At 46.4% G+C, this 24,779-nt stretch overlaps 1 protein-coding gene across 3 annotated transcripts in view; it reads right to left on the bottom strand.

Annotated features, from left to right (window-relative positions):
• Positions 1 to 2,007: 2,007 nt before the first annotated feature.
• PIGG (phosphatidylinositol glycan anchor biosynthesis class G) overlaps positions 2,008 to 24,779 on the bottom strand; it is a 203,112-nt gene continuing 180,340 nt past the window's right edge. For all 3 annotated transcript variants that reach the window (XM_025199090.1, XM_025199091.1, XM_025199092.1), the window contains one exon: positions 2,008 to 4,411. In XM_025199090.1, coding sequence (XP_025054875.1) covers positions 4,186 to 4,411 — 226 coding nt within the window. In that variant the 3' untranslated portion in view covers positions 2,008 to 4,185. The remainder of the gene's footprint in view (positions 4,412 to 24,779) is intronic.

Genomic DNA, 24,779 nt, shown 5'->3' with positions numbered 1-24,779 from the left:
ATGTGCAGCAAGAAGTAGCAGAAAGGAAGAACTTACTCATTTACTATGAAGTAGATTTGAGAAGGGAAAGATAAACTGCGCAATGATTTAACCATCATTGCTGAGTGTAACAAGACAAAAACAGCCCTGCTCCTTTGACATTACTAAGTTGCAAGTGGGGTGGGGATAGATTCAGGTCAGCAAAGTTAATGACTTAGTAAACACAGCTGGGAAGGGGATCACACCGGGGAAGAATATTAACTTATTAGGAGCCAGCAGCTACTTAAGTACAGAGCAAGGGGGTATCCTTTGCCCCCTGGGGCACCGCGTGGAGAGATTCAGCAGGGACGCCAGGAGCAGCAGACCCAGCGCTGCAGCAGCTTGCTAATAAGACCGGTGGACTGGGTGTATGTAGGTAACCACAGCGACCGGTGAAGTAAAGAGGTGAGGAAGAGAGGAGAAACTTACTGGCTGAGAGAAGGTCCCACGGAGAAAGGATCTGCTGGTATCTCAGGAAAGAGAGAAGAGAATGGGACTGGAGTGGAGCTGACTGACTTGGGGGAGTGGGCTGCACAGTGGTGGAGAAAAGGGAGACCGTGAGCTGTGAGAACAGCCAGGGTGCTCCACAACCTGCAGGGAAGTTACTAATAAACCGATTTTCTTTTATCCTGCTTCTGGGGTGATTTACTACACCCTCTCTCCTTGGGGAATTAACTTCTTATTCTTCCATCATTACAAAGTGTGGCAGGCGAGTCCCAGGGAGAGAGGTTTTGTTATTCACCCCCACCCGGCCACCCTGAGCACTAAGCAAGGTGAACTGGGGAGACAGTTCAGATGAGCTCTTACAGCCACTTCAGAAACATAGTGCAGAATCTGGATTTCTTTTTTAGAGAATGCTCCCCCTGAAACCTATTGTTTAGAGTGAGGTGGCCAACATGTGACAGAGGTACCACAAGTGGCACAGGCAGCATCTATGTATGGCACATGGCGGACTGGGAAGGGGACAGGCAGCATAGCAGCGGACAGGGCAAGGAGCAGAGGGAAAGAAGCAGAAAGCAGAGCAGCAGGGGAGGGCATGTGGCTAATTTGCAACACACCTGCCAAAAAGTTGGTCCCCACTGGTTTCGATCATCTGGTCTAGCCTGCAGATGCTTTACAAGGAAGGCCCCTGAAGGCAACTCTTTCCTTTTGTTCTGTGAGGTAACCAATATTGTATAAGAATATTAACCTGGGAAGAGCGAGGGTGGGAACACAACCCATATTTACTGTAGAGTAAACTGACTTTACTCCTTAATAAATGAGGAGGAGATATGTGACACACAGCTTACTCTGGTACAGAAGTTGCTCCACTCCAGTGAGGAGCAGTTATGTACTGGTCCTGTGCCAACTCCCCTGGTCAATGTCTTCCCTGGCCTAATTGTTTGTTCAGTATAAACCAGCTTCCCTGCCACCTAGTGGCTAGGTGCTATAGCAGCATACTGTAGCCCAAATGATGTGTTGCAAGCTAAGGTTGACTAATCAGCCCCCAAACTGAGCAGGCATGCTGAAGCTTCATCTTCCTCCATCTTTCTTCCCCAGAATACCAAAGGAAGAGTCTCCAATAGAAAGGAGACAAAATTGCCAAGATGTGCAGAACAAGGACAGTAGCCCTGTTCCCCACCCCCCCACCCCCAATTATTTATTCTGACCTCCTCTACATAAGAACCCATACAATTTCGACCAATCATTCCCACAGTGGAGGGGTTGGAGAGCTTCCCCTCTTGCACTCTCCGTATATCCTTGTGTTGCTAGTATGCCTGCCACCACCCACTAGGATCTACTCTCCTATAATTATATTCTGTATTCAAATAAAGGACAGTTCTGGAATTTATCAAGAAAGCAAACACGGAAGATGGCAATAACTCCCATGCTGTTGCCAGGCAACAGGTAACCAGAAAAATACTGAGCATAAAAGGAATGCATGTATGAGACACTTTCACAAATACAAAAATATTTCCAATATTCCACACATAATAAATAGTTAAAGCATTTTATTTTTTAAAAGGACCAATATTTCATTTTCCAAAGATTAACACGTCACTGCTAATGACATTCAAGAGCCATTAGTCTCTCATGCAGCGTCTCCAACTGAACACCAATGATATGAAGTCCAGAATACTGAGATTGCCCATTCAGAGAATACACATTATAGTGATTAAAGATAGGTTTGCTGTCTCTTATTGGTAATGGAAGTGCACGTACCAAAATGAAGGGGCATCTTTCTGTAACTTACTTTCTGAGAGATTAGATGAAAAAGGTCATTAGCAATCCTAACAAATGGGCCATCAGCTTCAGTAATGACTTAGAGGTCTCAAAAGCATTTACTTTCAGACGGATGCAGTGCAAGAGGAGATGAAATTCATCATTTGTTCATTCCTCAGTACACCTCTAATACATTTAGCTGAGATACTGACTGTGCTTATGTCGTTACATAGACCAAAACAGAAATTAAGAAAATATTAAAAGAATGATTTATATATAGAATATTTAACAATGTATTTGTTTTCTTGACAGCACCATGGAAAATGACAGAGATGTGTATTTGTTATGTCATAATCCTTGAGGGCATATTGCATGATTTTAAGCTAAAGGGAATATGACATATCTCAATAAAGTATCCTTGTCCTTGAGTTCATTAGCTCTTTCACTGCTGAAGGCTCTCACATTTCTGTGACAGTGTGAAAAACATGTAAAAATGTTCACTGCAACAACCAATCTGATTTAACATTTATACATACTTAGCAACAAGAAACACCACAATTGAGAGCTAATCATTGAGGCTTCATAGAAGATTCATTACTTTGCTAGCCCTTAGTGTTTCTGATTTGTTGCCCAAAAGGCAGGAGAAAGAAATCGAGAAGTACCTCAGACTTAATTATAGCACTCATCTAAGAAATGGAATAGATATTTCACTCACTAAAGCAAATTGCTAAAAAAAGTACATTCAATTACTATGCATAAGCCTTACGTGATTTTGATGGGAGGTAAAACACATGCTGTGGAAACACAGATATCACAGTTAAGGAACATAAGACCTTATAAGCTTCACCAAGTCATTATGAATTGTCTTGAGATGATTTATTCTACGGAAAAAAATGCGATAGTACAAATTATAGTTACTATAAAGTTTATGTAAAAATGTACAGCATTTCAGAACAATTCCTCACTTTTAGAAGCTTGATAGGCATTGGGCTATATCTCTACACAAATCTGTTTACATAAAATATTTAATATCACAGTGATTTGTCAAGCTTCAGCTATCAAGGACTCCATTGACAAAGGTTGGCCATCATATATTATTTTTATATCATTTTTATCCATACCTTCCACATTAAGCACTTCAAAATAAAAATATGTGAGTTGCTTTGTTATATAAACCTGTCAAAGAACTGTTAGTTTGATAAATAGCTAACACCAAGCCACAGTTCCTTGACCATTATTTACTTTACTCTACAAGAAAATATATGTTCTTCAATTTATAAACACCTACAACTTATTCCTATAACTAAAAATTTATGAGATTACTTCAAAATGGTGTTATGTCTGTTGGTAAATGGCTTTTTGGGAATGTTTTGTTAATAACTTGTCTTTAACATTTCCTAGTTAAAATACCAGTGTATGAAATTACAGACAAAAAGAGCAGTGTAAGAATATCCAAAGAAATCTACATGTGATAAGTGCATTTTTCACATATTGAAGGAGGACTGTATTTTCATATAAGGTTTGATACATCTCCCAGTACCTTCAGTAGGATGAGGCCTTTCATTATGAAGACCGTCAAATAAAATACTATAAAATTGAATTAGTTAAATAGTTCTTAATATCTGAAGCCTCATCCAACAAGATGCTAAAAACTGAACTTTCTGCTCACTGAGAAATTGACATGGATGAGCAATATTATAACTATGCATATTCATCAATTCCAGAATGGCCAGTACAGAATAAGGGAGCTGTAACAAATAATGGGAAAAAGTGGATCTATTCCAGGTCAACCTTTTGAAACGCACACTCTTTTTAAATAATGTAAATCCTTTACAGCATATATGGTGGAGGTTAATAATAATAAAAATCGCTCTGAATTTCAGGATATTCCATCATTTTCATTCTACCTATTCCAGTAACTCCCTGGGTACCATGATGACACAGTTCTGTATAGTACATTCACTTTCAGTCTTGGATTTTCTGAGACTGTTTTTGATCCATGGCTGTGAAGAACACACAAATAGCAGCTGTAATGAACACATGCATTCCTTCATAAAGTAGCTTGGGTGAGAAAACACTCCATATGAATAGGTGGTAACGTAGACCTGTTACCAAAATTATGTAGACTGCAACTGGAATAGAATGTAGCAGAGCGTAGCAGAAACAGCCATGACCCATCGCTGCCGAATGCCTGTTAATAAAAGCAAGCATTAGCTTTTGTGCATTCTGATCAAACAGGCATTACTTAAGTCTTAACTTCTTATGTTTCATCTACACCAGCAGTTCCCAAACTCTGACAGATTGTGCACCACCAATTTAAAACGATACAACCTTAAGTACCGCCAGCAAATTTTTGCCATATAAAGTAATTATAATAAATCTGTTAACGTGTACCACTAACAGGTTGTCTGCGTAGCACTGGTGGTACACGTACCACAGATTGGGAACCGCTGATCTAAACCATTTCACTGTAGAGGCACCTTTTACTTGTTCACCATCCTATTTGAGAAAACTAATAATTCAATAACAATAGCATAATTAATACAGCTTTATTTTATTGCCTTTATATATCCGTTTCCCCTCATCTGTTCTGCACACCAGGTATTTCTGAGGCTCCTGCCATTACAGCAGTTAATCACAACAGCAAATCAGCATGACACTATGGTGATAGAAGCCATCTAGCTACTTAGACAGATATTCAGACCTCTATTTAAAATATATTTTCTAGGTACTTCAAGACTCTTTCGAAGAGCAGTGCTGGCAATATATAGACAACTTTGTAGCACAACTCATCTTCAAAGGCACTGGTCCAGTGTTTTGCAGAACATTTTATAAGTGACAATAACTTCTCCCAGTACCTCTTCTACAACTGACTGGAAGGTACAGAAAAGAAAAGGATTATTTAAGTCTTAATAAGCTCTGCCTAACATTTGTAAAGGATAACTTGGCAGGGCACAAAACTTGGCATTGTCATAAGTGTATCGCTGCCAGGCAAGCAATGATATTTATGAGCCAATATAAAAATTACAACATTAGAAAAGTTAACTGGCATATGTAGGACATGTGGCCTCCTGAACAATATTATTCTTCCACATTTGGATGAGAAATCTATTAGATCCATGTCAAAACTAACTGTAAACAAGTCACTTTGTATAATACACAGGGCACAGCCATGTACATCAGTTTGTTTAAAGGCTATTATACCTAGACCTCAGGATACTATGCCTCCATTGCATTTGCTAAACCTCTGCCCTTTTGCACTCACTTGTAACCCTGAACTATTTGCAATTTCCTAACCCCAACCTAAACTTTCACTTGAACACCTTTCCCTCTCCCATGCACTTCTTGGTTAGCAGGATCCTAAGTTACTATAAGAAAGAGCTCAGCTGGATGTTCCCAAGGCACTTTCACCTCCCCTTGTTGGGCCCAGTGCATCACAAGAAATTTCTTCCCTATACTTGCTTGCTACAGTCAAATGCATCAAATCCTGGTATTCTAATGGGTGACAGGAGTTGGAGCAAAATCCAAATAAAGTAGTGTGGAACAGAAGGCACTATGGTCTGTACTGCTTTTATTATTCGCAGGGGTGCCCACACTATAGCCATGATACTATGGCTGCACTGGAACTCCCACCGTACATCTCTTGTGAACCATTACCATCTGCCTCGCTCAGTCCTTGCAGACATCTCTCAGTTACTGCAACTCTGGACACCTGCCTGGTCAGACAGGCAGATAGAACAAAACCATATGACTGGCAGAAAATATAAGAACCATTGCCTTTCTCCATAAAGATATTTTATTTTGTTGGTAATCAAGAAACCTATGAAAAGGAACCCAGATTATGGTTTTTACACATTAATATTGAGAGTGGACAGAGAATGATGTTTCTTTCAATTTTAACCAAATTAATTTCAATGTTGTTCTAAACAGGAAGTGACCTAAAATGACCGGGTACCTCTGTATATTGATAAGTAAATAAAATCTACATTTGTATTTATAACAGGCAGAAGGCAGGTCTGCTAAGAGATGCTCCTTTCCCTTGTCAGCTTCCTCTGTCCTTGTACCTTTCCCTTCTTTCTGTTCTTTCTGCCAGTTCCCTTTCCCTTAATGCCAGTTCATCTGATGAAGTAAGACAGATCTGTCCAACTTCTGAGTAGCTGAGGGCCACAAGTATGCCTCCAATGTGCTCTCTAGGCTGCACACTGTGCCATGTGGGTCCTCCCCTGCTACACTGTGTGCCCCCACAACAATGCATCATAAGCTATATGCCCTCCCCTGTCATGCTGTATGCCCCCTTCCTCCAAGCTGCATTGCGCCAGAACTCCCGTAACACATGAGGTACCTGGGTCCCCTCAAAACCCCTGGCTGTAGGCTTGCTCAGCCCTGCAGGTCATGCCATGCTGCTCTGCCCTAGGTGCAAGGACAGGCAATGGAAGCTGGAGGAGGAAAGAGAAGTCTGTAGACCCTGGTGGAAGTGGCATCAGTTCCAGTGACATGTGAGTGGCACCTGGACCAGGAACCTGAAGTCCTCAGGTTAACCCCCCAGGCGGTACATCTGGTCCATGGGCTGCAAGATGGACAGTCCTGAAATAAATTGTTGCCTCTGAAAGGTCATGCTTCTCTGAATGGGTTAGTTTCTAAGGGCAATTATACTCGCACTTTTCTGTCCCATGACACACCAGAGATCTGCCACTTCGGAGCAGACTTGATTAATTGAGTCTGCTCCGCACATGAGCTGAGGCGAACTGCACTGCACTGCATGCAGTTCTATAAGTAGCAAGATGTGTGTCAGCATGCAGAAAGCGGTGGCAGTGTGCTTTTGAACATCGGAACCTCCAATGTGTTTTAGTTCAAAAGCGCGCTGCCACCATTTTCTCTGTGCTGACACACATTTTTGCCGCTTATAAAATTGCAAGCGTCGCAGCGCTGGATGCTTTTCAAAGCGTCCAGTGTTGCAGCACTTGCATGATTAAAGGTTAGGGTTAACCTGGCTAATAGCACTGACACGTCCTCCTGCAGCAGCAGTCTTAGACTCTTCTCCATGGAATGCTTCATTCTCTGCCTTTATTCTGGCACCTCCTTTTACTGGACACCCAGTGCTTGCATGCCGCACACAGAAGCTGCCTGCGCCAGCATGTGTGTCATGGGTTGGCCATCTGTGATCTAGACTGACTAAAAATGACACATGCCTAGTTCCCAATGGCTCTAGCACTGATATCCTTGATTTACAAACAGATTTTTCCTACTGCTGAGACAAAAAAATTCATCTGCGATCTCAAAGCAAGATTGGATTTTCCATTCCTGCATAAAAATAGGCAAGTGTTGATCCTCTGGATCACGGTGTATGTGAAAGTGGTCTAGTCAGGTGCCTGATGAATCAGCTTGTAGGGAGTCCTGCAACCAACACACAAAGACGTTTGATGTGTACGCCTCGGCAAGAATGTGGAGGAGTGGAGGCTACCCAAGACCTACCATTCCCCTTTAAACCACTGAGACAAAATCCAAAGGCCAGACTGATTCCACACATTCAGTGCCTTGATGGTTGCAGCTTCTGCCAGAGAGGAACAGATAAGAACTGCTGCTGACTGCCTAATGCCTCAGTGAGGATGCATTTCTGTCAGGGTGATGTCTCTTAGTTTTTCTCCAACCAAGGACCGACATCATTGCAGAGCCACTGGCGGGAATATTTGAACGCCCGTGGCGCACGGGCAAAGTCCCGGAGGACTGGAAAAGGGCCAATGTGGTCCCCATCTTCAAGAAGGGGAGGAAGGAGGACCCGGGCAACTATAGGCCAGTCAGTCTCACCTCCATCCTTGGCAAAGTCTTTGAAAAAATTATCAAGGCTCACATTTGCGAGAGCCTGGCAGGACAAATTATGCTGAGGGGAAACCAGCACGGGTTCGTAGCAGGCAGATCGTGCCCGACTAATCTAGTCTCTTTTTATGACCAGGTTATGAAATGCCTGGACACAGGAAGAGGGGTGGATGTCGTATACTTAGACTTGAGGAAGGCCTTCGATACGGTATCCCACCCCATACTGGTGAACAAGTTAAGAGGCTGTGACTTGGATGACTACACAGTCCGGTGGGTGGCGAATTGGCTGGAGGGACGCACCCAGAGAGTCATGGTGGATGGGTCGCTTCATCAGTGACTTGGACGCGGGAGTGAAATGTACTCTGTCCAAGTTTGCAGATGACACAAAGCTATGGGGAGATGTGGACACGCCGGAGGGCAGGGAACAGCTGCAAGCAGATCTGGACAGGTTGGACAAGTGGGCAGAAAACAACAGAATGCAGTTCAACAAGGAGAAATGCAAAGTGCTGCACCTAGGGAGGAAAAATGTCCAGCACACCTACAGCCTAGGGAATGACCTGCTGGGTGGCACGGAAGTGGAAAGGGATCTTGGAGTCCTAGTGGTCAGACCGTGCTGGTCAGACCACAGTTGGAGTACCGCGTGCAATTCTGGGCGCCGCACTTCAAGAGGGATGGGGATAACCTGGAGAGGGTCCAGAGAAGGGCCACTCGTATGGTTAAGGGCCTGAAGACCAAGCCCTATGAGGAGAGACTAAAGAAACTGGACCTTTTCAGCCTCCGCAAGAGAAGGTTGAGAGGCGACCTTGTGGCTGCCTATAAGTTCATCACGGGGGCACAAAAGGGAATTGGTGAGTATTTATTCACCAAGGCGCCCCCGGGGGTTACAAGAAATAATGGCTACAAGCTAGCAGAGAGCAGATTTAGACTGGACATTAGGAAGAACGTCTTCACAGTTAGAGTGGCCAGGGTCTGGAACGGGCTCCCAAGGGAGGGGGTGCTCTCCCCTACCCTGGGGGTCTTCAAGAGGAGGTTAGATGAGTATCTAGCTGGGGTCATCTAGACCCAGCCCTCTTTCCTGCCTATGCAGGGGGTCAGACTCAATGATCTATTGAGGTCCCTTCCGACCCTAACATCTATGAATCTATGAATCTAAGCAGTACCCATAAGGCACTGGAGGCTTGGGTTTTGAAGTGCCCTATACTCACCTTACTCTGGAGGTTGCGAAAATGTGGTATTTTACAGAAGCTACCTTTCCAAAAGTAGCCCCACCACATTGCCACCAGGCCCTCCAGTCAGATGCAGTTTACAGTCATAGCCAGGATCATAACTATTAAGGATTCTGCAGGAAAAATTACTGGTATGCTTTCATTCCGATTGTCTTCACATAGGAGTAATTTTAAGTGATTTTGTTGAGACCCAGAACAAACAAACTGAAGTGCACATAAGCTTAGCTGTGTTAATGCCAATAGGAGTAAAATAAAGAAGAGAAAATTCTTTCCCTCACTTGAGATGAGTCTAGATGCACAAAAGGAAAGATCTGCTGAATCGGGGGTTTGGGGTTTTTTTACAGTTACACTTTAGAATATACAGTTTAAGAATTAATTAATATGATTGGGTATAAGATATTTATAGTTTTATAGATGAACATTTCTGACAGTTTAACGGTTGAAAGAATTTGGTTGGGTTTTCAAAGGAATCTAATGGAGTTAGGAGTCTATGGAAGCTGTGTACCAACCTAACTCACTCTTTCAGGCCTTTGAAAATCCCAGCATTTAATTTTCCACTGTCTGTATTTGCTAGTCAGTATATTTGATATAGCACACTATGGGGAAGTTTTTCCAATCTTGGATAAATTGGGTGCAATGACTAAAAATAACAACTACCCTGATTAGAAAAAAAATAATTAAAAAGTAGCTTTAATGGATTTGGAGTTTTCAGTTATTTTCACTAAAAAACTAGCCAGACATTGATTTTTTGTACACTGTTACATAACTGAAGCACAAATACAATTCTTCGCCTCTAAATAAAGATGTTTTCCAACACTTTTTTATATTAAGTCCAGAAACAAACAAAATGCTAGTTAAACTGTAAATACACAAAGTGCAGAACTATTATTGTACCCTAATGCCTCCTATTTGCATATTTCCTTTATTTCAAAAGGAGCTCAAAACAATGTAAAAGTTGCAGTCACTCACTCCTAACTGAAACGCATCCACTTGTAGGATGAAATCTCATACTAATTCATAGCACTCAGTGGCATTACATTACAATTCCAGGAGTGAAATAAGATTTATCTTAGTCAAATGAAACTGCTAAGGGACTTCAGAAAGTAGAATCTTAAATCTTTAATCTTAAATAGATTTTGGACCAGATATTCCCCTCTTCTTGCTGAAATGCCTTTGGAATGTTCAGTGAGTCCAGGTAATTAGAATGGTTTTAATATCTTCTTTCTAAAACCCTACTTTCAGCAACATGATGCTAATATGAAAATGCATGGTTACTGATCTGATAATGGTTTGAAGAACTACCTACTAAGACATGAATATCTCCACATAGTAGATGGAATTTCCTTAGATATCACCCACTTAAATGTAGGAAGACCCAGCTCTTACAAAATGACAAAAATCACAATGTGTAGGTGGTCAGATAACAGTTTAAGTGTAGTGAAATATATTTTGGGTATTTAAATACTAAGTCCAGCTCATCCTTAGGTAAGGCTGTTAAGAATTTAATCAGTCATTAGAACAGAGGTAGGCAATATTTTTGGCCAGAATGACAAAAAACCCGCAATGTCTACTTGTAAGGTACTGGAGTGCCAGCATGCCAGAAAAACAAAACTGGAGCAGGGGGTACATGGCAGGATGCACTTCATATTAATATAGTTAATAATCATAAATGCTGTTTTTTGGGGGTTTTGTTGCGGTTTTTTTGTTTGTTTTTTTTACAGTAAATGCCAGATTTTCTAAACATTCTAAACCTGGTGACAATAAATAAAACTTGATATACTACCTTTGTTGTATATTCTTTTTTTATTAAGCATGTTGTGATGAAAGAGGAAAAAAAGAGAAAGAGAAAAAAAGACGAAAAAGAAAAGAGAAAAAGGAGAGAGAAGAGAGAACTAGACGCGCGCACACCCCCCCCCAGAAGCAGACACAAGTGTACACACGCGCGCACAGAACCAGACACACGCATGCAGACAGAAATACACAGAATCGGACACATGCGCGCACACAAACAGCACCAGGCAACCACACACACCGAACCAGACACACGCATGCACACACACACGCACGCACACATGCACGCACGCACGCAGCCAGGCTGCAAGACAAAGTCTGACTGCACGATGTCCCAGGTCCGCCGCAGCCCGTCCTTCCCAGGTAAGCTGGCTCTCAGGCTGCAGTGCAGCCCACCGAGCCCACAAAGGTGAGGTGCTCCCGGGTGGGAGGGCTGGGCTTGGAGCGGGGGAGGCAGCCATGGCCACGCGGTACTGGAGGGGTGGCCCGGGGATGGGGGGCCTAAGGTGAATTTTGGGGAGGCCATAGTGCCACCCCTGTGCATCAGGCTCCAGAGCTCCAGCTAGGCTTTGTGCCATCGGCAGCTGCACTCAACACTTGGGTGGATGGCGGGGAAGAGGCGTGACGCAATGCAACCCAGGGTCCCTCCCCCACCATCTTCTCTGAGGCGCGCATGCAGTCGCCACCAGCATGGAGCTGATGCCAGCCCTCCATACCCCAGCACCAGCTCCACGCTGGCGGCAACTGCAACATGTGCTTTGGGGCACATGGAGGGGCTGGGGCAGTGCAAGCCCAGACCCATCACCGCTGTCCATCCGGAGGCCTGCATGAATGCACTGCCCAAGCCCTTCCCTAGGCTTGCGCCTGAAGGTGTGTGTTACAGTCGCCACAGAGCGTCGGCACCAGCTCCACACTGGCAGCAACTGCATGCGTGCCTCAGAGTGGATGGTGGGGGAGGGTCCCAGTATCGCACTGCCTCATGCCTCTCCCCCGCTGTCCACCCAAGGGATGCACAGCTACTATTGGCACAAAGCCCAGCTGGGGCTCTGGGGCCCAGTGCACAGGGGTGGCACTAGGAGGTCCCGGGGGGCTATGGCTGCCCCAAAATCTGTCTTAGCCCCCCCACAGCCATCCCTCCAGCACTGCCACCCACCCACCCACCCCATGCAGCTCAGCCTGCCTGCTCCCGCCCATAGTGCGGCCCTTAGCCTCCCTGAGCCTCCCACTAAGAAGAGGCTGGTGCCACCCCTGCAGCCAGCCCAGACTCTGGGTAGGTGCTTCAGTTAACGGAGCCCAGGCAGCCTGCAGCAAGGCTTGCAGCCTCCCAGCTGCCTGCTGGGAGCATCCCGGGCTCTGTGACTGGCAGCTGCTGCCCAGAGCCCGCCCCCGCCGTGGCATGCCAAGCGAAATGGCCTTGCATGCCGTGCTCTGGCACAGGGTTGCTGATCCCTGCATTAGAAGCGATTTTCTTGGCACGCCCCATCCACTATTCAGCAAAGGAAATTCTGTGCACCATTTTTTGATCTGACAAACTAGTTCATCAGATATAGGATCCAGGCTGGAGAGCTATCCTTGCCCTACTCTATATACTACACAAGTTGGTTTTAAAGTATCAAGCTGAACAGCCTGGTAGCCACAGAATAGCCTAATGTAATGAATATCTGTAAAACTTGCACTCTATTAAACTGCCTTAGCAACAACTAAGTCCTTTCCTAGGGAGGTAAGAGAAGTGTGCAGAAATAGGGAGACGAAAATAACATTGCAACTTCAAGCTCGTGGGTCTGCCAGCCTGCCCGCCAGCTTGCCCTTTTCCATTAACCACTTTTCTATTGATTTCCATTTCAGTGTAAGGCAGGAATAAAAGGTGGAATCAACTTCTATAATGTGAAACTCATCTTATAGGTTAACTTCTGTGACACTACTAAGATTTCAAAATGCAGCATGAGTAGCAATGCAAATCAGAACTTTATTTTGTCAAAACGTATGCTGAGGACAGCTAGATCTAGAGAAAAAAAAAGCAATGCTCAAAAGACACTGGTACAGCAAAAAAACAATACTTCTGAAAATTCCCTGGTCTGACTCCAAAAGCACTGTATAAGTTCACCTCAGGTATGGGTTTTAAAGAAAGGGCTTCTAATTTAATATTTAATGATATATGGGGAAGCATGGCCAAGAACTTGTACTATTAATGGATTTTCTACTTCCTTGAGTTCCCAGATCTTAATAGGTAATGTTTTGTCACCCTGGAATGCTTGCCTCTTCAACTTGCTCTGAAAATAGGTTACACAGCAGAACAGGGAAGGGGGAAGCTGCAAAATGAAAAAGTTATGTTGCCAAAAATGTGAAATAAAACCCACTCATTTCCTGTAAAAGGTGCATCTCCTATTTATAGCCAACATTTGAAGGCCTCTGTTCACATTTCATTTCTTAAAATAAAGAAAAAAGCACTACTGATACTAGAAATGTTTTTGTAGAACATGGCCCCCAACCCATGGCGCACAAGCAACATATTGCCTGCAAGATCTTATAGTGATGCTTGTGACCAGAGGCAATTAAAATTGAGTTTGCTAGAGAAAGGAAAGCATACTGGTAGTCCATCCCATGGAGAGTAACAAAGGACTGGATTAAAAAAATCAGTCCCTGCAGTCCCGGCACACCTGTGTAAAAAAGTTTTTACATCTTCAACTCCCTGGAGGCCATATGACATTGACATCAGTACAGGTTTCCCTTGCTTTACGCTGTCTGTACATGTGTTCCTGGAAAATGGCACATAACTCAAATTCATATAAAGGGAACCCACTTTACAATGTAACAAATAGGGATACGTTCCAAGACCTTGATTACACTGACCCCCAGAACCATTTCTACCACTTTTACAAGACAATTTTGGTAATCACCAACAGCAGACAGTACACATAAACACAGGGCACTGTGAGGATGGCAACTACAGAAACATGTGTCACAGACAACGACCAAGGAGCATATATCCTCACAGGAGACTATATTTTGGTGTGCTTCACTCCCACAATGCACCACACAAAGCAATTGACTGTGGGCTTCCACCAAACCGATCCTATAAGAGTGAATTTACTTTGCATAGAACGAATTTTTCGTATAAAAGGATCATTGCATAAGAGTAAATTCGCACATACAGAACCTGCATAAAGTGAGGGAAACCTGTATGCATCTCAGTGATCAATTAAGGACTGAGAAATGCTACTGAATGCATCAAAACTGGAGGTTACTAACATACAGGCTGTGGGTTGGATCTGGCCCATAGGGCCACTAGATCCAACCTGCAGGGAGCCACAGGGCTTTGTTTGTACCTGAGCTCATCCCTGCACTGGGACTGGGATGGGCAGCTGGAAGTTGCTTCTATGCTGTGGCTGCTTCTCCCCACCCCCATCACTACCCAGCCCAGCCTGGGTGCAGCTCCACTTCTGGATGGTGTCCACACCCAGCTGCTACTTCTCCCCACCCCCGCCTTCCCCTTCCCCCACTTCCACAAGGCTGTGGTGCAAGCACAGCTTCTAGGTGGTAACGAACTGACCTGGGGCCGGGCTGAATATTGGTGGGGAGTGGAGCAGAAGGCAGCAAGAGCATTGGAAGCAGCTTCCAGCTACCTGGCCCTGGCACAGCTCCTTCAGTCAGAAGCTGCACTCGCACTGCAGCTGGGGAGCAGGGGGGCTGGGAGAAGCAGCAATGGCAAAAGCACAGATCCCAGCTGCATGGCTCTGATGGCAGTGCAGAGAAAGCCCCACCCCCCTGATGCACCATGGAAGCCACCTGACATGTGCCAGACTGGGGCTAGGTTGTTCTGGTCCAGCAGCTTGAAAAAGTTGTTGGTCCCTAAACTAAACAACAGGTATGTGACTTCTACCTGCATTCTCTTCCTGAATTGTTTTTATAGCTGTTGAAGAACTTTAATGAATGATCCTGTATTGACAGGGAAATAAATGGATAAACCTCATAGGTCTTATCCTGGTCTAAAGTGCAGCTGAAGCTAGTCTAGTAACTTACGTGGTAAGTCATGATGCAGCCCATGAGGCAACAAATATTTTGTTTGCCTTATTGCTGGGGTTTTCAAACATTTTAATAAGTGTATCCCCGACGGTTGGGGAGTGCTGGGAGAGAGGGTGACGAATAGCCAGATGTGGCCAGATGTGACGAATAGCCAGATGTAGCAGCACGGGGTGGTGGTTGGTGGTGGCTGCCACCGCGTGCAAACTCCTCCCCCCCCGCCCCATGTCCAGCCAGCCAGGCATCTCCTGTGCCAGCCCTGCCTGCTCCATCTCTGTCTGCCCACAAATACCCCCTAGGGCCTACCCAAGTACCCCCTCTATGACACATATCCAGGATTGACAACCCCTGCCTTATTGTATTTGTTTTGCAGGATGGGATTCAATACTGACAAGTGCAGGGTGCTGCACTTAGGCAGTAGGAACCAGCAGCATACCTATAGGCTGGGGAACTCCCTTCTTGAAAGCATGGTGGCAGAAAGAGATCTTGGAGTCATTACTGACTTCAAGATGAACATGGGCCGACAATGCAAGGACACGGTCAGTAGGGCTAACCGTACCTTGTTGTGCATCCACAGGTGCATCACGAGCAGAGCCAAGGAGGTGATCCTCCCCCTCTATGCGACACTGGTCAGGCTGCAGCTGGAGTACTGCGTCCAGTTCTGGGTGTCGCACTTCAGGAGGGATGTGGACAGCATTGAGAGGGTCCAAAGGAGGGCCACTTGCATGATCTGGGGACAGCAGGGCAGACCACACAAGGAGAGGCTACAGGACCTTAACCTGTTCAGCCTTCGCAAGAGAAGGCTGAGAGGGGACCTGGCGGCTGTCTATAAACTACTAGGGGGGACCGGTGGGGAATGGGAGAGACCCTGTTCCCCCCAGCACCTCCCAGAGTAACAAGGAATAACAGCTATAAGTTGTTTGAGGGTAGGTTCAGGCTGGATGGTAGAAGGCACTACTTCACACTCAGGGCAGCTAGGATCTGGAACCAACTTCCAAGGGAAGTGGTGCTGGCTCCTACCTTGGGGGTCTTTAGAGGAGGCTTGACATTTACCTAGCTGGGGTCATTTGAGCCCAGTTTTCTCTCCTGCCCAGGGCAGGGGGTCAGACTAGAAGATCTACAAGGTCACTTCTGACCCTACATCTATGAATCTATGAATCACAACTTTCAGCAGCACACCCTGGCAGCATGGGCATCCAATACCCTCAGCAGGATAGAAAGTTGCATGGTAGTCCATTCTCCCAGACTGGAAAATCCGGAAGATCCAGTGATTTTAGGGCAGCCACCATTTTCCTAACCCTCAGGCAACAGACCTTTTCCAAGCTAAAGGGCCTGGATCACTGGGAAAGCCCACATCCACCTTACAGGCCAGGAGTTTCTCATCAAGGAGACAATATTGGACTGTCATTCATGATTACTTTGAGACAATGCAGGTTTTGATAGATTTTAAATGGCCCTGGAGTCCTGGGATTTTGAAGTAAGAGAGGGCATGAATAGCCTTGCCCATTTTCAGTACTGCCAGGGCAGACTGGCTGAAGAATTTATTGTTAAAGAATAAAAATTTGAACCTGTATCTGTGCCCACTGGTCTCTGCCATAGGTAAAGTGACACAAGGGCAGGGCCCTATTTTGAAACCCTAAGTGATGGGTGCAAATATCACCTGGTTTTCAGATTGTCCCAGGGAGATGATAAGAAAGGGATAGGAGACCCCTCTCCTGGTGTGGGTCACGGCAGAGACTACCCACTGCGGTGACAAAAAGAAAAGCCCTGAGGACAGGACAAACTCACTTCCTCTAGGCACAGTTGGGCCGGATAAGCCACAAAGGGGCGGAGCACATACACGCTTCGTCAGCTGCTTTTCTCTGTGGCTGGGACCAATGCGCCCCGATGACGTTATCCCAGAGCGCCAGCCAAGCCAGTGACAGGAAAGCAGCAGAGGGGATGCAGCAAGGAGGTAGCTGCGGGATCGCCCCCCCCAGGCCAAGCAGAGACCCTGGACACCTGCAAGGAGGGGCCAGAGCGGGACTCCGCAGGAGGGTTCAAGGCCTAAGTTACAGGGCCACACCATCCTGGACAATGAGGGAGTCAGCCATTAGGAGGACGCTGAGAGACGGCGAAGCCAACCAAAGCAGAGCGCGTGAGTGGGGAGTGGGCCAAGGCCCTCCCTAGAATTTTGGTTCCTTTTTCCTTTTTTACCTTGAAGCCCCGGGGCCTGAGAGGAGGCTGTAGGGCAGACGCTGAGGGCTGAGCAGGCCAGGGCCGCTCAGGAGACCACCAACGCAGAGAAGCTAGGTCCATCCTTAAGGCCATCATACCGCCCCAGGCAAACCTGGCTGGCGGGAGTAAAGACTGTTGCAAACACCAGGGGGCCCAAGCAGCAGAGAGAGAGAGAGTGGGATATCACATCAAGGCGAAACCAAATTATCCACTGTTTGGCAGTCCCGGTAGGCTGGTGCATGGCTGGGGGGTAGGGGAGGGGCAGCCCCAGGGATGCCGGGTGTGTTCCCCATGACAGAAGGGAACCCTTCTACTGAACATAACACCCAAGACATGGCAGGAGACTACTGGGGTAACCCTTGTGGAGGACATGACCCCATGTCACGAAAGCAGGAGCCGTCCTCACAACCGACCCCTAGTGCATGCTCCAGGGCCACACAGGAGAGGCTCCATGAAGTCGGGTCTCTCCTTCCTTCATTCACTGAAGGAAGTCAGTCATGAAGTCAGGTCTCTCTTTCATTCATCCACTGATCTCTCTCCTTCCTTCATTCACTGAATCTGGCACTGCAAAACAAAGCACTGTTCAAGGTGGCTTCTGAAAGGAACTCTACATGGCACTGTCTGGTGAGATTTACATTAGGCAGTGGGCATTATAAAGAATGGAACTGAAAACAAAATGGAGAACATCGTTGTGCCATTACACAAATCCATGCTGTGCAATTATGGTCCCTGCGTCTCAAAAAGGATGTAATAGAGTTAGAAAATTTACAGAGATGGGCAACCAAAATGATCTGAGGCATGGAGCAGCTGCCATACCAAGAGAGACTAAAAAAGGCTAGGACTCTTCAGTTTGGAAAGGAAAAGGCTGAAAGGGTTATGATAGAGGTCTACGAAATCATGAAGGGTGTAGACAAAGTGAATTCGGAATTGTTATTCACCAAATCCCAGAATACTACCACTAGGGGGCACCCACAGAAATTAGTAGGTGACAGGTTTAGAACTAACAAAAAAGTATTTTTCATGCAGCGCGTAGTTAACTTATGGCATGTATTGTGCCATTCTCTGTGGGCACCAGCATTAACTTTCACATTCCACTCACCTTGTATGACCAGAATGTCTTTCTTTGATGTCGGAGCTATTGTTTCTTTGAGTTTGCTGTAAAATTCTTTGACTCCCTCATTGGTGTAGTGTTGGAAGGGTGCGGCTGGGCAGGGAGTTGATCCAGGGCCAGGGCTGGGATCTCACAGTGGTGACAGCGTGGTCCAGAGCTGGGGCAGAGCTACAATCCACTTTCCCCTTTCCGGAACATGCGGGCAGCAGATCAAAGCTCTGCCCCAGCTTTGGACCATGCTGTCACTGCCACAAGATCCCAGCCCCAAAGCAGCTCCCTGCCCTGCAACACGCCCTGCCAGCGCTGCTGATGCCAGTTTCCATGGAAACCCTGGCCCCATGGTGTCACGGCACTGCTGCTGCTGGGGTCTCCATGGAAACCAGTTGTAGTGATGTGGGCAGGGGTTGCTGGAAAATAAGAGTCTGTCACAGGCTGGACTTTGCCTGCCCCTGGGTTTGCAACATGATATGGAGGGAATAAACTTGGCCAGTCCAGTGGACAAAGCCAGTCGTCATTCCCCTTCCAAAAAAGGAGAATCTCCACCAATGCACAAACTACTGCACCACCGGTTTGATCAGCCATCCAAGCCAAGTACTTATAAGAATAATACTGAATAGACTCAAGCCTCGAGTAGAGACCATGCTGGCAGAAGAACAAGCTGGGTTCAAAGTGGGGAGAAATACCACAGAACAAATCTTCAACATCCAAGTACTTTATGAAAAGTACCGTGATGATGACCAAACAGAACCTCACCATAACTTAATCAACTTCAAGAAAGCTTTTGATAGGGTGTCAGGTATCCAGGTTGTAGCCATATTGGTCTAGAGGAAAAAGCAATCAGGGCTTGTGGACAGAGGTGATATATTTTATTAGACCAACAAGATTTTTGCAAAAAAAATTCTTTAACTGCAAGCTTTCAGGCACAAACACCCTTCATCAGGCATCAGAGAAATGACTGTAAAAGTTCTCCTGGGTAGAAATGAAAGTTCATATTTCCTGGGACTTGGTGTGGCACAAAGTACTCTGGTTCACGATGAAGAAGCATCACATTAGCAGATCCTTGATAACACTAACAGGAAAGCTTTCCAGCAATGCAAGTAGTGGAGTGCTAAACGACAACAACATTGCTGAATGGTTTGCACTTCAGTAGGAATGTGCCACCGTTGCCTGTGTTCACTATGCCTTTTCAACCTCGTCCTCAAACAAATCATGTCAGATGCCTTAGAGAATTTCACAGGAATTGTATCAGCTGGAGGGCGGAAGATCAACAACACACACTTTGCTGATGACATTGATCTGATAGCAGGGACATCTGAAGAGCTTCAAGAACTTACAGAAATGATAGACAAAACTGCAAAGAGCTATAGAATGGAAATAAGCACTGAGAAAAGCAAAGTGATGACAACCTCCAAGATCACTGGCAGCAAGGCTGATGTAAAGATCAGCAATGTAAGACCAGAAAAAGTAACATGTTTTAAGTATCTGGAAGTCACCATCACAGAAGACGTAACATCTGAAAAGGAAATTAAGACCAGAATATCCATTGCCATCAATTAAGAAAGCTAAAGAAAATCTGGAAAAGCAGCAATATTATACTGAAGATAAAGTTACATCTTCTGCATGCTGTGGTCATCTCTATGATGCTTTATGGCTGTGAGGCAAAGATGCTTAATAAGAAGTTAGAGAACAGAATTGAGGCATTTGAAATGCACTGAACACCAAACTGAGCACTACACCAATGAGTGTCAAACAGCAAATCAATCAAGAAATTGGAACCTATGAACCATTGTTGGAGGTTTTGTGATGAAAGAAGCTGCAATGGTTTGGAAACATTACGAGAAGGCCAAACATCCTTGCCAACACCATAACACAGGGCTCTATGCAGGGAAACAGAAAAAGAGGTAAACCCAAAAAGAGCTGGGGAACCAATATCAAGGACTGTATGGGGCTTCAACTGACAGCATGCGCAAAGCTAGACAAATACAGGGTGGAGCGGAGGTGGCTTGTTATAGCACCTAAGGTGCCCCAAAGTTCAGAGCGGCCTCAGGACTGACTAGACTTGAACCACTTACATACACATGATTTATTTAATAATCTTTGGTCTTCAAGATGTACCAACTGAAAAACACGGTTTTACCACTGCTTCAAACATACCCTATAAATGGTTTTCACATTAATTTTGTAAATGCTCCCAATGGACTAAATCTTCAGCTAATGTAAATCTGGGAAACTCCAATAAAATCAATACAGTTATGCAGATTTACTCCAGCTGAGAGTCTAAACCCTAGAATTTAAGCTACTAAGGTATAAAATTATCAACAAACCAAACACAAACTGTAACTATTTCACACTGCAGCATCAATCAATTTTCTTCCAAAAGCCACTTAGCATTTCTAAAGAATTTTACTAGAAATAAGCCTTAAGCAATTCACATCATCATTATGCATAAAGGCAGTAAAAGGGAACTTAAAGTGTTATGTTCTGTTTAAGATGTGGCTGTAGGCTTCCCCCAGCCCATTTTTGAATGAATGACTATTCTGTGTGTCAGGTACCCAGGTTGACTATTCTATATCATCTTAAAAAGGTGATGGAAAAACTGCATCTGAAGACCAAAGATGTCTTGCACAAAATTAAGAGAGTTAAAATAGTTGGTTATCTTGGATGCTTTAATTAAATTCAGACTGACCAGCCTAACATGTAAAAATAATGCTAATGGAAAAGGAAGCAATGGCATGAGTAACATACTTAACAGGACATGAAAAGACCTAACAATTAAAAAGCTTCAAACACCTTTGTAAAATTTCAAAGGACCAACTGGAACCTGTACAAGCCCTTTGAAATCTTTTTTAAATGTCTGAAATGCTCCAAAATAGTACTGTAATGGGATCCACTGCTTGTGGTGGGAAGGGCATCTCCTTATGGCCACCATAATCCTGCTCCTTCCACTCTGGTCTCATTTTAGGTATTACCCCTTCCTTGCTTGCCACACATTAATTATTATTATAAACTATGGGAGGTTGCTTCCAGAGAACAGAATAGTGGTCCTGGATGCCCTGGCCTGCACCATCTATCAGGCTCTGACACCCTGGTCATGATTCCTAGGGCCTCTGGCAGCCTGACAATTCAACAATAATCTAAGCCCCAATTTAGAGTGTCTACAGTGACCTCTATTAGAAATTGTGCGCAGAGAAAGGGGTTTCCTTTGGCAATACGGGAAGCACAGCCTGTAGCTTCAGGGGCCCACAACTTCCCCCATAGTAACTAAGCATGATAGACAAGCTTAACGGCACACCTGTGCCTTATTTGGTAAAACTTTTTAAAACTTTATTTTGATTGGAGCTTACACTGCAGGTGAAAGAAGAGTTACGCAGTACTAGTAATTTTCCGCTAAAGCTTTGTGCATGCGAAAAGCTCATGTAACCAGAGAATATAAATACGCGTGTGAGAGTGCAACCGGGGCCCCTCTGCCTTTCTAAGGTCGGGGGACCTTCGGCCGAATAAACTAGAAAGACCACACCCTCGTCTCCTGCTTATTTGAGTCTCAGCTGGGAAACGAGCCCCGTTGGGGTCAGGAGTATTCGCAGGTGTTCCCTTTCCAGGTTGGGAGCTTAAGCGAATAATTTCTCTGACACCTCCTTTCTTCCCCTTCAGCCACATCTGCACCTTATGGCCTAAACAGCAGCATAAAGCAAAACCTAAACAGAGTTAAGTGCAGCTGGGGTGCGTTTAAGCTTTCCCCAGGCTTTTACTCAGTTCTGCTGGCTACTCACAGCCTGGGCCCTCCTAGGCCTAGTTGTAGTTCCTCTAGTCTTCTGTATTGCTTCTCCACTCAGCACAGGGAGCTCCTTCAGCTAGCACAGCCACAGTTAGTCTCCAGGTCCCTGCAATGCTTCTCTATGCTCCCAATACTAAGCTCCTTCCTCCAGCTTGGCGAATGTCAGACTGTCCCCTTTGCCTCTCTGCAGCCTTACCTAACTCCTGACTCCTCCTCATCACCAGGGATCAGGGTTTTTCATTTCCCACTGAAAAATGGAGTAAAACACAGATTTCCCCCCTTACTGGAGGAAAATGCAGATTTCTCATTTTAGTGGAGAAACCTGCGAATTTTGCAGTTTTGCAAGGAGCTCTCTGCAGACTGGCAGAGTTCCAGCCTGCAGGGGGTGAGGAGGGAGCAGGAGGAGAGAAGTCAGGCAGGGGGAACCATGTACATGTACATGCATATGACCACCAGGCAGCCTGGAGAGCAGCTCCCACAGGTAAGTGGTGAGGCAGGGGAGGGGATTAAGGACCGTATAGCAGGGGCAGGCAATTATTTTGAGCGGAGGGTCGCTTACCCAGTTTTGGCAAGCTGTCGAGGGCCGCATGGGTAGCCCCGCCCCTTGACAGGTGCCCTGTCCCCTGGACACCATCTTGGGACCAATGTCCCAGGGCCAGCATCGGTGGGGCCCAAAGCAGGGCGCAGGCTGGCACGGGTCTGTGGAGCTGAGCTGGGCTGCACCAGCAGGGAGGGGGGAGCCTCTGCCTCCTCCAGACAGCCCTGTACGGGCTGCGAGCACCTGCAACGGCGGGGTGCCGGGCATGGGGCGGTGAGTGCAGAGGGTGAAGAGGCCCCTCCCCTGCCCCACGCCCAGTGCCCCACGCTGCAGGCGCTTGCAGCCCGCATGGGGCTGTCCAGAGTGGGCACAGGCAGCCTCACGTGGGCTGCAAACAACTGCAGCGCGGGGCACCGGGCGTGGGTGGGGAGGGCCCCCCCCCCACTTACCTGAGCTTCCCATGCTGGGGCAGCCAGGTGCTTCCAGCTGGGAGGTGTTGTTGGAGCCTGCTGGGCTTCCCCTGGGTCCAAAAAATGACAGGAACCAAGGGCAGAGAAATATTAATTTTCCAAATTTTTTTAGGCCCCGCGGACCAGATAGAATGGCCTTGCGGGCCGGATTCAGCCCATAGGCTGTATTTTGCCCACCCCTGCCCTATAGGGAGTTGGGCAGGGCTGGGGCTGCTGCCCAGCCAGGTTGTGCGTAACATTTGGGGCTTGGAGCTGCAATGCATGGCTGTAGGGCCCTGGTGGAGAGTGGGACAGGGCCACAGGTGGCTTGTTCAGGAGGTAGAGGGGTGGGATTGGCTCCCCACTGCAACGTACATTCCCGGGGGCAGGTGGGACCTGGGGAATGCAGATCTGTATGCAAGGTGGGGGCAGGGGTGGGCTGCCCGCCGTGGACTTGGGCTCCCGCCCTGCTGCCCTTCACAGCCAGTGGGTTGTACCCACTGGGCTGCAGAGGCCACAGGGGAGGGCAGGAGCCCAAACCTGACCCCGCAGTGGGCAGCGCATAACCCTCACCCTGCGCACAGTTCTGGGGTACACGGGTCCCCCTTGTCCCCAGGAGTGCATGCAGCTGTGGGGATCTGGCCTTCCCCTGCCCAAGCCCGCAGCAGGTAGGCAGCAGGAAGGAGGGGAAGCCAGGCTCCATGCTCTGCTCCACTGCAGCAGTTGTCACCTCCTGCGGGGGAGGGGGCTGTAGACCCAGGTCCCTGGCTCTGTATTAGGGGCACCAGCAGGACTGGGGGGGTGGGGCTTTCATTTTAATTACGAATTCTGGGGGTTTTATCAGCGAACTTTTGATATTTTTTATCAGGGAAAACCAGGATCCCTGCTCATCACCTGACCTGGGATCCTCTTAGCAGGCTACAGATGTCGTCCTCTGGTCTCCTCATCAAGTCATAATTTAATTAGCTGTCAGCTGCAGGGGCACCAGCAGGACTGGGGGGGTGGGGCTTTCATTTTAATTACGAATTCTGGGGGTTTTATCAGCGAACTTTTGATATTTTTTATCAGGGAAAACCAGGATCCCTGCTCATCACCTGACCTGGGATCCTCTTAGCAGGCTACAGATGTCGTCCTCTGGTCTCCTCATCAAGTCATAATTTAATTAGCTGTCAGCTGCTTATTATTTGGGGCTATGTAGCTTTCTCACTCTACTGCCTAGCCCTCTTCTCAGTAACATGGCTTGGTCGCTGTTACAAGTACCTCTTGAAATGAAGTACTGTTTTGGTGCATTTCACGCTTTGTTATGTTTGGACAGGGACATAGGTCCTCCCGAAGCCTACAGTGCTCTGTTCTGCCCCCTCTACCTCCACAGGAGGTGGAGGGAAAGAACTGAATGTTCATATGGGAGGCTGGATAATGGCCTACTGGCTGTTCAGCTACTGGGTTCCAATCATGGTCTGGCTACCACCTTTCCCCCCAGCCCTGGTGCCAGGTCCTTCAACCGCAATCACTTCTATCTCTCCATTGGAGAGAGAGAAAAAGTTCTGAGTATTTGCAGCTGGAATCCTTGCTGTGGGAGCCTTGTACCACCACCACCACAGATCCCTGTTGATTCCTG

This window comes from Alligator sinensis, unplaced genomic scaffold, assembly GCF_000455745.1.
Source record: "Alligator sinensis unplaced genomic scaffold, ASM45574v1 scaffold607_1, whole genome shotgun sequence".
NCBI lineage: Eukaryota > Metazoa > Chordata > Crocodylia > Alligatoridae > Alligator > Alligator sinensis.
Note: the sequence above shows the minus strand (reverse complement) of the source record. Positions and strands in the feature narration are given on the sequence as shown.